This window comes from Equus przewalskii, chromosome 10 (genome assembly GCF_037783145.1).
Source record: "Equus przewalskii isolate Varuska chromosome 10, EquPr2, whole genome shotgun sequence".
NCBI lineage: Eukaryota > Metazoa > Chordata > Mammalia > Perissodactyla > Equidae > Equus > Equus przewalskii.
The window spans coordinates 36,938,065-36,953,366 of record NC_091840.1 but is presented as its reverse complement, the minus strand read 5'-3'; the positions used below and the strand labels follow the sequence as shown (position 1 = coordinate 36,953,366).

At 43.7% G+C, this 15,302-nt stretch overlaps 1 protein-coding gene across 4 annotated transcripts in view; it reads left to right on the top strand.

Moving 5' to 3' along the window:
* HEATR6 (HEAT repeat containing 6) overlaps window positions 1-14,984 on the top strand; it is a 31,861-nt gene extending 16,877 nt beyond the window's left edge. For 2 of the 4 annotated variants that reach the window (XM_008526655.2, XM_070560834.1), the window contains 11 exons: window positions 1,611-1,817; window positions 2,218-2,317; window positions 4,124-4,479; window positions 5,230-5,352; window positions 5,714-5,800; window positions 8,303-8,437; window positions 9,214-9,336; window positions 10,059-10,183; window positions 11,009-11,105; window positions 12,144-12,348; window positions 14,013-14,984. In XM_008526655.2, the coding sequence (XP_008524877.2) occupies window positions 1,611-1,817; window positions 2,218-2,317; window positions 4,124-4,479; window positions 5,230-5,352; window positions 5,714-5,800; window positions 8,303-8,437; window positions 9,214-9,336; window positions 10,059-10,183; window positions 11,009-11,105; window positions 12,144-12,348; window positions 14,013-14,581 (2,127 nt within the window). In that variant the 3' untranslated portion in view covers window positions 14,582-14,984. Of the gene's footprint in view, window positions 1-1,610; window positions 1,818-2,217; window positions 2,318-4,123; window positions 4,480-5,229; window positions 5,353-5,713; window positions 5,801-8,302; window positions 8,438-9,213; window positions 9,337-10,058; window positions 10,184-11,008; window positions 11,106-12,143; window positions 12,438-12,977; window positions 13,183-14,012 lie in introns of all 4 variants that reach the window. The other 2 variants (XR_545966.2, XM_070560835.1) reach the window with 2 other exon arrangements.
* The last annotated feature ends 318 nt before the right edge of the window (window positions 14,985-15,302 follow it).

Below are 15,302 nucleotides of genomic sequence, written 5' to 3'. Positions count from 1 at the left end.
TTGGAACACAGTCACATTTATTTCTTTATATAGTGTCTGTGCTACCATGGCAGAGTTCAGCGGTTGTGCCAGAGACTGTCGCCTACAAAGTCTAAAATATAAGGGGCTGGCCCCGTGGCCGAGCGGTTAAGTTCTCGCGCTCCTCTCCAGGCGGCCCAGTGTTTCGTTGGTTCGAATCCTGGGCGCGGACATGACACTGCTCATCAAACCACGCTGAGGCAGCGTCCCACATGCCACAACTAGAAGGACCCACAACAAAGAATATACAACTATGTACCTGGGGGCTTTGGGGAGAAAAAGGAAAAAATAAAAAATCTTTAAAAAAAAAAAAGTCTAAAATATAAATTATGTACTGCTAGCCCTTGATCTAAGTTCTTCTAGCATCAGCTGACTGCATGAGTGCACGTTCTCCCTCTCTCTCTCTCTGTGTCTCTCTCTCTCACACACACACACAGTTTCCTAGTACATTATCAACTTCCTAACTTGAGTGATTATGCTTACTTCCAAAGAAGCATACTGCTATACTACAAGTTTGTTCTCAAAGCAATAACTCTTTAGTTTTTTGTGTATGATTCCATTCTACACAAAGCGTGGAGGACTGCTTTGTTCTTTGCTTACTTGGAGATAACGTAGTTGAAGACTTTCTGGAAAACCTTTTTCGCACCAAACCCAGATATGCTTTGAGTAAATATTTAGATTAGATCCTAGAATTATAATATTGATTCTCTGCTTTTTGACTGAAAGTGTTTACTTGGCATTTTTGGGTGTGCTGGACAAAGGGGGTACAGTATTGTTTCATGTTACTAGTCCTGCATTTATCACCCACATTCCATTTTGGTTAAATTGGCTTTCTTGTCTTTTTTTTTTTTCTTTTCTGATTTTTAATACCACAAAATCATCACAGTATCAGTTGGAAGTAGTCTTTCAATCGTGTAAAGAAAATCTTGATGCAGTGACACTTTTCCTGACAGATGCAGCAGTCCACTGACAAAGGTGCACGGGTTTCCTTCCACCCAGGAAGTTATTTTTCATGGTATTTCTTTCTTTGATTATCGAAGACTTTCCCTGCAGGCAATGTTATTTCCACCACCTACGAGTGTTTGTAAAAAGTTGGATCGCTAATGGTGCCTGCCAAGTTGAATTTGCAGAGTTCCTCATATCCCGTTTCATTAACATTGAGCACTGGTAGATGCTTCAGGGTGGAGTATACAGCAGAATGTCCTTGGGAACTTTGATATGAAACAGACTCTAGACGCATACATATGGGCTGTGTAGCTCTCTCTTTTCAGTTGGCCTTGTGCTTGAATAAACTAGGCGTCTAATCTCTAAATTATTCTCATGCCCACGATTTCAGGTTTTTGTACTATGGTGTAGCTTAGACTTATTCCTTACTGTAGGAAAACCTAACAGCAATGTGATTTAAGATTTTAAGTGTGGGGTGCAAGTAGCCTAATTCATGGCTACTCTTAGGACTGTTAGATAATCCCATTGCTTTTATTCTTTTAATTAAAATGATCCTAAGTACTTTGAAAATTAAGAATATATATGGGAAGAAGGGGATCCGACTCCTGATTTTTAACTAACTGATGCAAATCGTCCTGAAATTTCAGACGCGTGCCTGTGCTCTGCAAGTTTTATCGGCCATCTTAGAAGGCTCAAAGCAGTTTCTTTCTGTTGCTGAAGATACCAGCGACCACAGAAGGGCTTTCACCCCCTTCTCTGTGATGATTGCTTCCAGCATTAGAGAGTTGCACAGATGTCTGTTGTTAGCTTTGGTGGCTGAGTCATCCTCACAGACCCTTACTCAGATAATTAAGGTAAATATGCCAAGTGATCCGTAGGTTCCACAGAGGGTTTCTGTTTCAATTTTGTGTAATGCTTTACGTTTCCCAAAAGTAACTTGACTTAAGAATATAACCAAGTAGTAATTTTATTTAAATATGTCCTATTTGGAAGTCTATACCTACTTGTGTGATCTTACTTATAATCTCTGTAGGTCCAAATAAATGATTTACTAAAAATACTCCTTTATCTTAGTTGTACCATGAGAATACAAGTGCTGTTCCCGCCCCCCAACCTAAAAAAGAAGACAAAAAAGAAAAAGACTGACTTTCAAATAGGTGTAAAGACTTTTCTTGTTAATTAAATGCTATAAAATTTCGTCTCTGTGCTGTGACTTAATCAGGCATGTTGATGAGCTGTTCTTGTGTTTTGCAGTGCCTTGCAAATTTAGTATCCAATTCGCCTTACAACCGTCTGAAACTCAGCCTGCTGACCAAAGTCTGGAACCAGATAAAGCCTTATCTCCGCCACAGAGGTTGGTGGTCATTTAAAACTGATTGTTCTCTATATCAAATCTAGATTATTAGTTAAAGCAATATTCAGAGCATTTTTATGGCTCAAAGATATCTCTACTTATTCTCCTCAAGTTTCTGGGTGAACTAACAACTGCTAGAACCCCAGTTTGCCCCCTGCAGCCCCAGTGGGCACCATCGGAAGAAAGTGAGCTGGGCAGCAGTGTAGTTGAATGCCCCTTCAGTGCTTCTGTGCAGTAGCCAGAGTATTCCTTTAGAATTAGGACTGAGCCAGGCACAAGAGGTCCCCCTCTAGTATATAATAGTCCGTCTCTAGGCATAAGGAGAGGCTGGTTGGACAGTCAGATAGACAGACATCATCTCTTTTTGGAAAGAAAAACTGGAATATAAAACCTAACTTCTTTAGCATTATCTCCTCTGAATATTCCAGAACCTCAAATCCCCACTCACTACAGAGTCTTATTGTTTATTTCCTAACTTATGCCCACACATCATATATATGTGCTGTAGACATTTGTTTTCTTTTGTTTGCAAGCTTTAGGATCAGACCACTTTCTGACAAGTCGAGTTTTTCAGTCAGAATTAAAGAAGTTGAAGGAGGCGTGGATGTTTTTTGTGACATCATGGAAGGGATACTGGACCCGGAGCCAGTCCAGGGTCTGCAGCCCACTCTTTTTTCTCTCATTTCTGCCACCTCATAGTCATGCTCTCCCTGAACCCTAATTTCCTCCTAACAAGAGGAATTATACCTACCGCATAAGATTTTTGAGGCTTACAGGAGATAATGATGTGTAAACTAAGTCAGTTCACTCCTTTCACCAGTGTATGAAACGGAACCCAGAAAGATAAATCTTGCCTTAAGGTGTCTCATCACGTTAGTGGGAGAAGTAAGATTAAAACAACCCAGGTCTCCTGGCTCAGTCCCCTGCTCGTTCCACTGCACTGGCTTTTCTTCAGCTGCAAACCGAGGGGAGTGGACCATATCTCAGAGGTCCCTTTCAAGTGTCTGGCTTTGTCCTCCAGCAACTTTTTATTATTAAAATGTTCAAATCCATAGGAAACTTGAAAGAATTATACACTGCACACCTGTATGCCTCTACCTAGACTTAACAGTTAACATTTGTCATGTTTGCTTTCTGTCTCTCTTTCTACATATGTGTGTCTGTGCATGTATGTATGCATATGTGTGCATATGTATATTTTTGTGTATGTATATGTATTTATATAGATTTTTTTCCCTTGAACCATTTGAAAGTAAATTACGGACATGATATTTTACCCTAAATACCTCAGTATTCATCTCCTAAGATTAGATAATCTCCTAAAAAACAAAATATTATTCTTGTACCTAAAAAAATTGAATTAATTCCATAATATTGTCTGATATTAATTCGTGTTCAAATTTCCCCATGTGTCCCAAAAAGTCTTTTATAGCTTTTTTTTAAAAAAACTGGGGTTCATTCAAGGTTCATGCACTGCATTTAGTTATTATATGTCTCTTTAGTCTTTTTTAATCTAGAATAGTCTCCCCACCCTTTTTTTTCTCTTTCACCATACTGATTTTTGGGAGAGTCCAAGCCAGTTGTCTTGTAGCATGTCTCACATTCTCAGTTTGTTGGGTCGTTTCTTTATGGTGGTAACTTGTATTTCTGTCCCATGTATTTCCTATAAACTGGAAGTTAGGTCTAGAGGTTTCGTTAGATTCAAGTTAAACGAGACACCATAATTCTTAATTGCCTGCAGCGATAATTATGATCCTTACGATAGCTGTTCCCACAGTGACAGGTTCTTATTGTTTCCTGTGACAGATGTTAATGTTCGAGTGTCAAGCCTCACTCTCCTGGGAGCCGTAGTTTCCACTCACGCACCTTTACCTGAAGTCCAGCTACTTTTACAACAGCCCTGTTCTTCTGGACTCAGCAATAGCAATTCAGCGACTCCTCACCTCAGCCCTGCTGACTGGTGGAAGAAAGGCAGCTCGGGACCCTTTCTGGAAGAGGCATCAGTTAGCTCCCCTAAGGGCTCTTCAGAGCCCTGCTGGCTCATTCGACTTTGCATTTCCATTGTTGTGCTGCCCAAGGAGGATTCCTGCTCAGGTGGTGATGCTGCGTCTGCAGCAGGAAGCACCTATGAACCGTCCCCCATGCGATTGGAGGCCTTACAGGTAGGAGGTTTCATTGGCTCATCTCTGAAGTGGCAGTAATCGTTCTTCCTTTATACAATGATGCGAGGAGTGAGTCCATGAAAATCATGGAAAACCTGCTTATAAAATGTCAGGTTCAGGCCTTTGTGTTGCAAGCCATTTTAGTCACCTCAGTTATTAGATGACAGGTGGGTATACTAAATTCTGTAATAATTCTGAAAGAAATTATAGAGCTGATCTTTGATTTCTGCAACTTAAAGTTAAATAAATGTTTAATTTTCCATAGACTTCTCTTTGGTTAGAGACAAAATAATTGCTGCTACAAAGGAAGAAAGCAACCCTAGGTTAAAGTATTTTCTTTTTCTGTACTCAAATATGATCTAAGACCTGGGTTTGCTCCTGGCGTCTGCTGCTAATTGTCTGGTTAATATTACACATGTCCTTTAACCTCTTTAACCTTTCACTTTTTCAGCCCTATTTTCTTCAGTTGAAATGTTCAGTTAATACCTACCTCAAAAAATGGTTCCTAGGCTTAAAGGAGATGATACTGATAATCTTAATGAAACACATTTCATAAACTATAAAGCGCTATAAAATTGTGTGATATAGTTTATTTTAGTCATAAAAGAAAGATAATGGTTGTTTTCCATTTCATTCCACGTCAGATTTCAGCCCTTGCAAAGTGTGAGCGATTTCTGAAATACCGAAGCGCTTTCTGGATATTGCAGCCCTGCATTCGGGTCGGGGGTTGATCCTCTGTTCTCCTTGCAGGTGTTGGCTCATTTGGCAAGAGGCTACTTCTCAATGGCTCAGGTCTACCTGATGGAGCTTGGAGAGGTGATTTGCAAGTGCATGGGCGAAGCAGATCCATCCATTCAGCTTCATGGAGCCAAGGTAATTTTCCTCAAAAGCCACATGCTTTTTTCTTCTCTTCCCTTTATGTTCTTCCCTCTGCTGCATGTCCATCAGTTCTGAGGTTTCTTTGAGAGGTTTCAGATAGGGAAGTCATACATTCCTCTATTTTCAGCTCTACGTATAAGCCCAAAGAATTGACTTGGTAATAAATGAACAATATATAGCTGGTGATTTTGCTCCTGGAAAGAATGCCTCTGACATAGGAGTTACTGAGAAAAGAAGGGAAATCATTTGGAAATTATTTTTCCTCTTGATTTGAGATCATCTCCAGACCAAAGTGGTTTTTTTACCTCCTCCATGGTTCTAATACTCTGCTTTGATAGGCTATTTATCTTGGCAGCTTCTGGAAGAAGTGGGTACAGGCTTAATACAACAGTATAAACGAGATTCCAGCGTCGCACCTGATCAGAGAGTGCCCGTCACCTTGGTAAGCAAACGTCAGTTCATAGTTTGCTCTTTTCTTAGTGCTTCAGTCATTTTTATTTTGAGGCTCAGTGATAAAGTGGAGTAATATGGTTTCTTCCAATGTCAAAAATTATGGTTTATAATCTAGGATGATTTGATACTTGCATAAATAAGTATTATTTGCATTTCAGTTTATTTGCAGTTGAGTATGTGGTAGGATTATGTGTAACATACAGTCAGCAATGGAAAAACCAGTATTTATTTTGCATAAAACCTAGTTTGGTTACTCACCCTAGAATGGTGGGAAAAGCCAAGTACTTGGAGTTAGAAGGCAGGAGATCAAATCTAGGGATCACCACTTAATGGATGTGATTTTGAGCATAGTTTCTTCTTGTAAAGAGAAATAAAAATTCTTAACTCATAGAGCTATTGTAAGATTGAATGAAATGTAAAGATACTGACAAATAGTAAATGGTCAATGAATGTTAATTCCCTTAGCTCCCTCACCGCCACACCCCACCCCCCGATTCCTATTAAATTCCTGTGGTCTTAGGTTGTTTCTGTTGCCCTTACACTGTGCCAGTTCTTTGAAAGAGGAACACATGACCTCACTAAAAAAGGCTCTGCTTAGTGCCAAAAGCAAAATTAGCTCAACGTTCATGGTGTTTTCTCCCTCTGCCCTCCTCATTCTCCCTATTCTTTTCCCTTCATAATTTCCATCATCCTTGCAGTGAGTTAAGAATGTCTAGCTCTACTTCCTTTCTTAGACTGCCACGAAAGCTGAAATGTCTCCATTCGCAGGGAGATGAGTTGAGCTTTGCTATCACAGACCTGGTTTTGAATCCAAACTTCTCCCCTTACTCATCAAGTGACTTTAGGCAAGTCTTAACTGTTCACACTCAGGTATTGTTTCATCTTTTAGAAAGGGATATACTTTTCTGTATTACTTATCTCTTGTTGAGTAATAAATTATCCTAAACACTTAGCAGTTTAAAACAATATTCATTTATTCTCATATATTTTCCGTGAGTCGAGAATTGAGAGCACCTTAGCTGGGTGGTTCTGGCTCAAGTCTCTCGTGAGGTTCAGTCAGCCAGACTTGACAGGGGTTGGAGGCTCTTCCCACCTGGCCACTCGTGTGCCCAGCAAGTTAGTGCTGGCTGTTGGCAGCAAGTCTCACTCAGTTCCTCCCCAGAGGACCTCTCCAGAGGGCTGCTTGAGTATTCTCTTGACATGGCAGCTGGCTTCCCCCACAGCAAGTGAGTCGAGAGAGAGAGCAAGACAGAGCTGCGGGGTTTTTATGACCCAGCTTCGGAAGTTTCACACTGTCATTTCCACAATATCCTATTAGTTACACAGGTCAGCCCGAGTCAGTGTGGGAGGGGGCTGCCTCCTAAACATTAAGAGGCAAGAATCATCATGGGCCATCTTGGAGGCTGGCTTTCACCCTTGTCCACAGTCTTCTGGTTTGGAGCAGGGAGAACCCAGACTGGGTTTCCAGGAGCTAGGACTGTGGGGAGGACAGAACTGATGCATGGGATACACGGCCCAACTCAGGACCCAGTCCAGGGAGCAGAAAGTGAAGACACCAAAACCCCAGGCAGATCTGCAAATGCATGTGAAATCCCAGGATTTTTATAAAGCATGGGAAGGAAACTGTTAAGGGTACTCTTCAGATGCCACCTTAAGGGGCTTTGAAGTGAGATAATCCTTCAAAGTGCTTAAAACAGAGCCGACTGCCCAATTTAAGAGTCTCCACTGTGCACCAGGCACCGTGCTAGGAACTTTACACACAGCGTTACAGTGCATTATCACACAAACTCTGCCAAACAGATGTCTTTGTCCTATTTTACTGAAGAGGACCCAAAGCTTAGACAGGTCCAGTGACTCACCCGAGGCTGGAGAGACAGGAAGTAGCAGCCGAAAGACAGTCCCAGCTCTGCCTCCAGATCCTGTGCTCTTTGGACACCGGCACACAGCCTCCCGGCTACCCCAGGACCCTGAGCCCACAAGGGATCAGGGGAAAGAGCCCTAGCTGGGTGTCAGTTGATCTGAACTCGAGTCCAGCTCTGCTGCCTGCTAGCAAGTTACATTCTCTCTTCATGCCTCAGTTTCCTTGTGTGAAAATGGAGATAATGATATATTTAATTCAGCTCTGCTGAGGATTAAACTGGGTTGCTATGTGTAAAGCACTGAGAGCAGCGCCTGGCATATAAGCTCTCTGAAGAACGTTAGCTGCTACTGCTACTGCTGTTACTGTCATCATCACCTTCTTCCTCTTCCTCATCACTATTGCTGCTTGACTGGAGCAGACTGTAGTTTTCTAATCGATAAAATGGAAGGATTCAGTTAGTAGTTTTCTAAAGTTCTTTCATCTCTGGAAGAAGAACCAGTGAAAGTATTTACAAAAGGCCACTACTTTAAAGAAAAATGTTTCATTACCATGGTCACTTCTCGTAGCTTAGCATCGGTTGGTTCCGCTGTCGTCCCTCCGGCCGTGGTTTTAACTGCGCCCCTCTTCCAGGTGGTGATGTTCTGGACTATGATGCTGAACGGTCCTTTGCCGAGAGCCCTGCAGAATTCAGAGCACCCGACCCTCCAGGCGAGCGCCTGCGATGCCCTGTCTTCCATCTTGCCGGCAGCCTTCAGCAGCCTGCCGGTAACCTGGGGCGTTTTCTCATCCTTAAGTCGTGCCCCTGAGCATCAGAGCTTGAGTTTGATTTTGATTCTTTTTCATTTTGAACCAGCATTTCCCATCATCTCTGAGGAGAAGGTGCTTATTCTCCCTGAGTGTGGGGCGAGGGCAGTAGGAAACTTAAAATCTCAGTGTCTTTGGAGAGCTTTCCTCCCTGTGCTTAGAAAGCAGGTGGGAGAAGTAGGGGTAGCGGAGGGTTTGACGTCAGAGAGATTTCAAACCCAGCGTTAGAAAAACCCGCCTTTAAATCCCAGCTGTTCCGTGTTCTAGCTCTTTGATTATCTTCTGCAAAACTGAGTTTTCTCGTCTACAAGTGGGAGTGATGTGAGTAATAACACGAAGTCAGTGAAAATACTTAGCTGGTGCCCAACACATACAGTGTTCAGAGCCCTCCGCTCCTTTAGGCCTCAATGGCGTTTGCATCTGCTCTTATTTATGTAAATTAGGTTTTATAAAGAAGGCATCTTTAATAAAGTAGGAGAATAAAATGACCTACTTCACACAGTGGTAAGGGTTAAATGTGATCCCAGATGCTGTGTGCGCCCTGCGCCAGCTGGCCCTCAGGTAGTAGCTGCGTCTGAGCAGAGACCCTCTGCTCTCTACCACGGGGGCCTCCAGGTCCCAGTTGTGTTCAACTCCTGAATGTGGACTCAAGCACGTGACACGTCACAGTCCCTTGGCGCAGATGGTGGCGAAGTTATTCCATCCTCACTGTCCCTTGCCATCCTTTCTCGTTGCAGAGCGACAGGCAGATCCTGTGCATCACTCTGCTGCTTGGGCTGAACGACAGCAAGAACCGTTTAGTGAAAGCTGCGACCTCGCGGGCCCTGGGAGTCTACGTGCTCTTTCCCTGTCTCAGACAGGTGAGGGTGGCCCGCGGAGCTGCTCCGTGCCTCTCGGAGAGCCCGTGGTGGCTGTCGAGCTGTAGGGTTGGACAGTAAAGGAAATTAAATTGCTCTGTAATCTGGTTTCCTTAATTGCTACTAAAATATGGTCATGCTTGTAGTTCATTTACTTTTAGTTACTTAGCACACTGCCTAGGATCCTGCTTGCCCAGTAAATGTTTAAATTAATGGATAATTGAAAAAAAATTAAACGGGACATTACCATGTAATAGTAATAATTTAGAAAACTGAGAGTGTTTACTATGAAGGAAATGTATTTCTCCTTCACTCTTGCTTGTGACACTTCTCTCACTGAGAGGTGTGTAAGTGAATAGGAGGTATTTTGGAAATGCGCTTCATTGTCAGCATCATTTCCTGAGGTGGAAATAGTCCAAGCCCAGAGTTCACAGATAACCGTCGCAGGCCGGGTTCTAAGCTGTTCGCACAGGCAGACTCCCCAGGCTCCTCAGGGGTGCCTGGCACACACCAGAATCTCGGGGGACCTTCCCCTAGACTTTGAGTGTCCAAATTGTAACATGTAAGAAGAATAGTAAATTGACTGAATAAATGAATTTTTATTTCCAAATAGAAATTCATAGTAAAGGCATATCGCTTTTATCGGAAAACAAATTTCAGAATTTCCAGGGTAGCAGCGTGAACTCGTAAAGTAACTACAGTGTTTTGTTTTGTTTCTCTTACAGGATGTCATATTTGTTGCAGACACAGCAAATGCAATATTGATGTCACTTCAGGACAAGTCTCTAAATGTCCGCGCCAAAGCAGCCTGGTCCCTGGGCAACCTGACAGACACCCTGATTGTCAACATGTAGGTGTCACAGCTCGTTTCCCCGGGTTGCTTCTGAGGCTGAGGTCCCAAGAGGGTATCTTTGATCCCAAGAATTAGCAGTAATTCCCCTAAATTATGTAGTCAATCTTCCTGCTTTGTTTTATTTTTTATTTCTTGAAGTAAGAAGATTCGTAAGCTGTTCTTATCATGTATGTATAAAAAATACTGTATGCTGATATAAGTAATACATCCACATTATAGAAAATGTGGGAAGTAGAAAAGTAGAAGTCCAAAACCTTAGTAATGGTTGCCCTACTTTTTAAATATCGTATTTGTATTTTTTTAAGTAATATATTCACAGGTAAAAAGAAAATTCAGACAGTACAAAGCGTGCTCGGTGTAAAGCCTTTCTCCTGCCTTAATCCCCTAGGGCCCCTCCCCAGAGGCAACTGTTGCTATTCATACACAAGTGTCTTGCTTTTTGTCACTTAACTCTAACATGTGACATGTATGAGCATTCTGCTGACTTCTCCTGACTCTTATAAATCGTTTTTTATTATTACCCAGTCATCACTATGTGATGATCATTTAACCCTTGCCCTGCTGTTGAACGTTTCTGTTGTTTGAGGCATTCACATGCCCTGAACGTTTTTACGCATGACATCTCCATTTTGATATACTCCTTTGGGTTACATTCCTAGATGTGGGCTAGGTGTAAACTGTAAGTCCTTGGTATTCTCTGAACAGAGTTGTGGAGCTGTTTTCCTAAAGTGTTTTTAGTTATACTAGGTGAATATATTCATATAGGTGTATATTTAAAGGGTTTTACCTTTCAACATGTTTTGCCTCCTTTGGGTGGAATAGGGAAACACCGGACCCAAGTTTCCAGGAAGAGTTCTCTGGTCTCCTGCTCTTGAAGATGTTGCGGTCAGCCATAGAGGCATCGAAGGACAAAGACAAGGTAGACAGACAGCAAACCCAGTGTTCCTCAGTTAGCTGCTTCGCGTATTATCGTTTTATGCCACTAAGTATATCCCTGTTCAGAGGAGATGGAGAGTGTGCGCAGAGTATCAGGTGGCCCGCTCTTGGGCAGTTTCTTTCCTGTCTCCCATCTCACGAAAAATATCAGTGCCATTTGTAATACCCCATGATATGTCCATGTTTGTTTTAATGTTAATTTGCTTTTTTGTAAAAAATCCTTAAGTAGAATTGACCAGTCAGAAAGATGAGCAGCTTGGCTTTGAATATCCCCTGTTACACTAATAAGTTTAAAAAGCGTAGACCCGAGCTTTAGGGTCAGGCAGACACGGTTCACATCCTGGCTGTCCCTTTAGTAGCCGGGAAGCCTTTGGTGCATGATTTAACTTCTCTGAAGGTGAGTTTCCTCATCTAACATGGACGTCATCACACATACCTCACTGGATTCTGAGATGCCTTATGTTAAAGCGCCTGGCATAGTACCTGACCTGCACCAGGTGCTTAATTTACTACAGTGGCTCTGAAAACCTGGGAAACCCGACTGCAGGCTAATTCAATCAGAATTTCCAGGGTTAGGGCCTGGGAATTTGTTTTGAAAAAGAAAGCTCCCCAGATGATTCTGTTAATGCTGCAAAGGTTGAGACTCTAGCAGAAAAGTTTTGGACTGGAATCATGAAACCCAGCTTCTCCTCCTTACCTTGTGCAAACCAGCCATGTCCTGCCGCCCCTGGGCCTTAGACGCCATCTCTGTGAAACAGTGAAGATGGACGTCTCTGAGGTCCAGTCTCACTGAGAAATCATGGCGAGGAGCTCTGGAACTTCACCTCTCTGGTGGCTCGGAACGTTAACCACACCAGACCTGGCGGAGATCCGAGGACTTGCACCTTTACTGGCCACGTTTTTCATTAGCTCTCTTGCTTTAGGATGTCTGGGACTGCCTGGGCTTTTAAAGCTGAAATTATACTTTCTGACACATCTCTTTGGCAAAACAGATTTCTAATACTTTTACATGTTATTCTAGGTGAAAAGCAATGCAGTCCGGGCCCTTGGAAATTTGCTTCATTTTCTGCAACCGTCTCATATACAAAAACCCAGATTTGCTGAAATCATTGAGGAGTCTCTCCAGGCCTTGATTTCTACTGTTCTGACTGAGGCTGCCATGAAAGTCCGCTGGAATGCTTGTTACGCACTGGGAAATGTGTTTAAAAATCCTGCTCTTCCGTTAGGTAAGAGAGCACCCCTCTTCTCCCTGGTGGACGGCCTCCTTGGACAGCACACGCCAGTCTGCATTGTTATTAAAGATGTTCGTCACAAGGTTAGAAAAAATGGAAACATATAGAACACCAAGTGTAGGATGTGCTGAGGGAAATCATGATTTGTATATATATTCAATGGATATTTTGTGGCCATTTAAAATTGTGTTTGCAAAAAGTTTTGATAATGTGGCAAAATGCTTCTGATGTTAAGCAAACTCTAACAGGATATGAAATTGTTTCTACCGTATGATCTCAGTAAATAGGTAGAAAAAAGACTGAAAGGAAAGGAGCCTAATTGTCAACAGTGGTTGCCTCTGGATGGGAGGAATAGCAGGATATTTTTTCTGCTTTCATTTTCTAAATTTTCTACAATAAGCATATGTTGTTTTAACAATCAGGAAAAAAATAAAGGAGAAAACTGGCGTGGGAGAGGGAGGGTGCCATTGGAAATCCTGAACTGCAGTGGCGCGCTGTGCGTGGGGAGGGCAGCTGTCTCGGAGCAGTGGCACATGCCGTGCACCTTGGTGTGTCACCAGAGGCTGACAGCTGCTTAGGTGTGTGGATCACAGCCTCCAAATCCCTTTCACTTCAATTGCCAGCATTTGCCTTACACGTTTGTCTCTGTGACAAGATTTGAAACATAAGCCTGTGTTCTTGGAGGGAAAAAATCATTCTGGACCAGCAGAGCATGCAGGAAGCTGGCTGTGCTCTCCTTTCTTGTCAAGAGCGTCCACGCAGACCAGTCAGCCGGGAGCTGGTGGAGAAGCAGCCTGGTGGCTTTTTCCACTGAGGGAATAGCCTAAGGTGACCTTTGGGGTTGGCGCTCATTGAGGTGGGCGTCTTCCTTCCTCTCTGGAATCAGCAAAGAGTTGGGAAGGGCTGGGAGAGTAGGGAAGCTGCGTTTTACTCTGCTGCCCATCTTGAGGAATAAGAACCCCCCCAAATGGAGTGGCTGGTGGGTAGTGGTAGCTCTGACAAGGAGGACAGCAGGCTGATTTCCTGGGGCCAGCAGGAAGGGAGAGAAGACAGAAATCTGGGCACCATCTTCTCAGAATCAGCAAATTGAGCTTTCAGTTAATCTGAGTATGCTGTTCCCCAGTCACTGCCTAGATAGTGTTTTCCTTTTCTTTGCAATAAAATCCATGACATGCTGTGGCCAGAGCAGGGTCTAGATGCTAAGCCAGGTGAGGAAATATTCTTTTGCCAGCATGAACAGGGCTGGGCGCACAGTTGTGCAGTTTGTGCACTGCTCTGAAGCACCCAACTGAGGGGACAGGTGTGGCTGCAGTTCAGTCCATGCTTCTCCCGTCAAGCCTCAGCCCTCGAGACAGTATCCTCCCAGAGAAGAAGCTTCTTTCAAAGTCGCCAGAGTCCCTGTTTAGGGTAGCAGAGGCCCTGAGCCTGCAGCAGGCCTGTCTGGGGACAGAGGGAGGCTTGGGAGTCAGGACTCAGCCACTTCCTTAGGATCTGGCAGTTAGTCACTCACCACTCTGATCTGACAGGATTACTGTGAGTATTAAATGAAAACATAAGATTTTTCTAACTTGAGCACAAATGCGTGTTTCCTTCTGTCCCACTACCCCTCACTTATTTCTAAGCCTTCATTTGTTTTAATGACTATGGATTCTTTCCAGGAACAGCCCCGTGGACCTCCCAGGCCTACAACGCCCTGACATCCGTTGTGACATCATGCAAGAACTTCAAAGTGCGCATCAGATCTGCCACTGCCCTTTCCATTCCGGGCAAGAGGGAGCATTATGGGTCTGTTGACCAGTACGCTCAGATCTGGAACGCATTGGTCACTGCCTTACAGAAGAGTGAAGACACCACAGACTTTCTGGAATTCAAGTACTGTGCCAGCCTGCGGACCCAAATCTGCCAGGCACTGATTCACCTCCTGAGCTTGGCCAGCACCTCAGACCTGCCCTCCATCAAAGAAACCCTTGAACTGAATGGGGACATGATCCAGTCCTATATCCTACAGTTTTTAAAGTCAGGAGCAGAGGGAGATGACACTGGAGCACCCCACAGCCCCCAGGAAAGAGACCAGATGGTCAAAACAGCCCTGGAGCACATAAGCAGTGTCCAGGCACTGACTGGCAACACAGCCAAAAGGGCCATCATGGGCTTTTTAGAAGACACCCTGACTATTTATTTTGACTCTGGATCACAAGTAGCACTCATAGGATTAACACATCGGTGAATATTCCACCATACTTTCTCGGTGTCAAGTGGTAATAGGAAGATCTGAGTGTGAGCATCAGATGTGTGGCATTTAATCTTACAGGCAGACACAATCCATCCACTGTTTAGTTAGAATGAGTTAGCAGCTGTTTAAGTTTATCAAAGGGCTCAACCGCTTTAGAGAGCGGTTCCACTGTGATGGCTGTGGTCCGGGTTGTTGGAACCTCTGACTTGTGCAACTAGGAGCAAGGAGTTGGGTTCTAGTGTGAACAGAGCAAACCATGGGGAGGGGTTGTGAAGGGTGTTTAGTCTCAGTAGATTAAAAAACAATGCAAAAGGATTTAGAAATTAGAATGTTGTATATTGTGTCTGTGGGAACTGTTTTTCTTTTCTAATAAACTAATGAAACAGTGTGCCCATAATGTCCTGTTTTTATTGAGTTGCGTTTATAGAAAGTGGCAGGCAGAGCTGCTGTTCAGGCAGTTGGCACTGGGACGGCAGCATCAGTTGCTACTGTACAGAAACAGTTCCTAGGTTGGTGAATGGCTGCTGCCCTGAGCTCCCCTAGTGCCCACCCCAGCAGCCCCTCCACGCCGCCCCACAGCCCGGCATCCAGAGTTGACTCCCGGCACGTGGGGGCCTGCAGCCTAGGCCCACGTCCATCTCACCCTGGCCGGAACATCAGCCTCTATCTAAATTTCCTGATGCCCTTTAGGAGAGTGTGGTCCCAAATGCCAAAT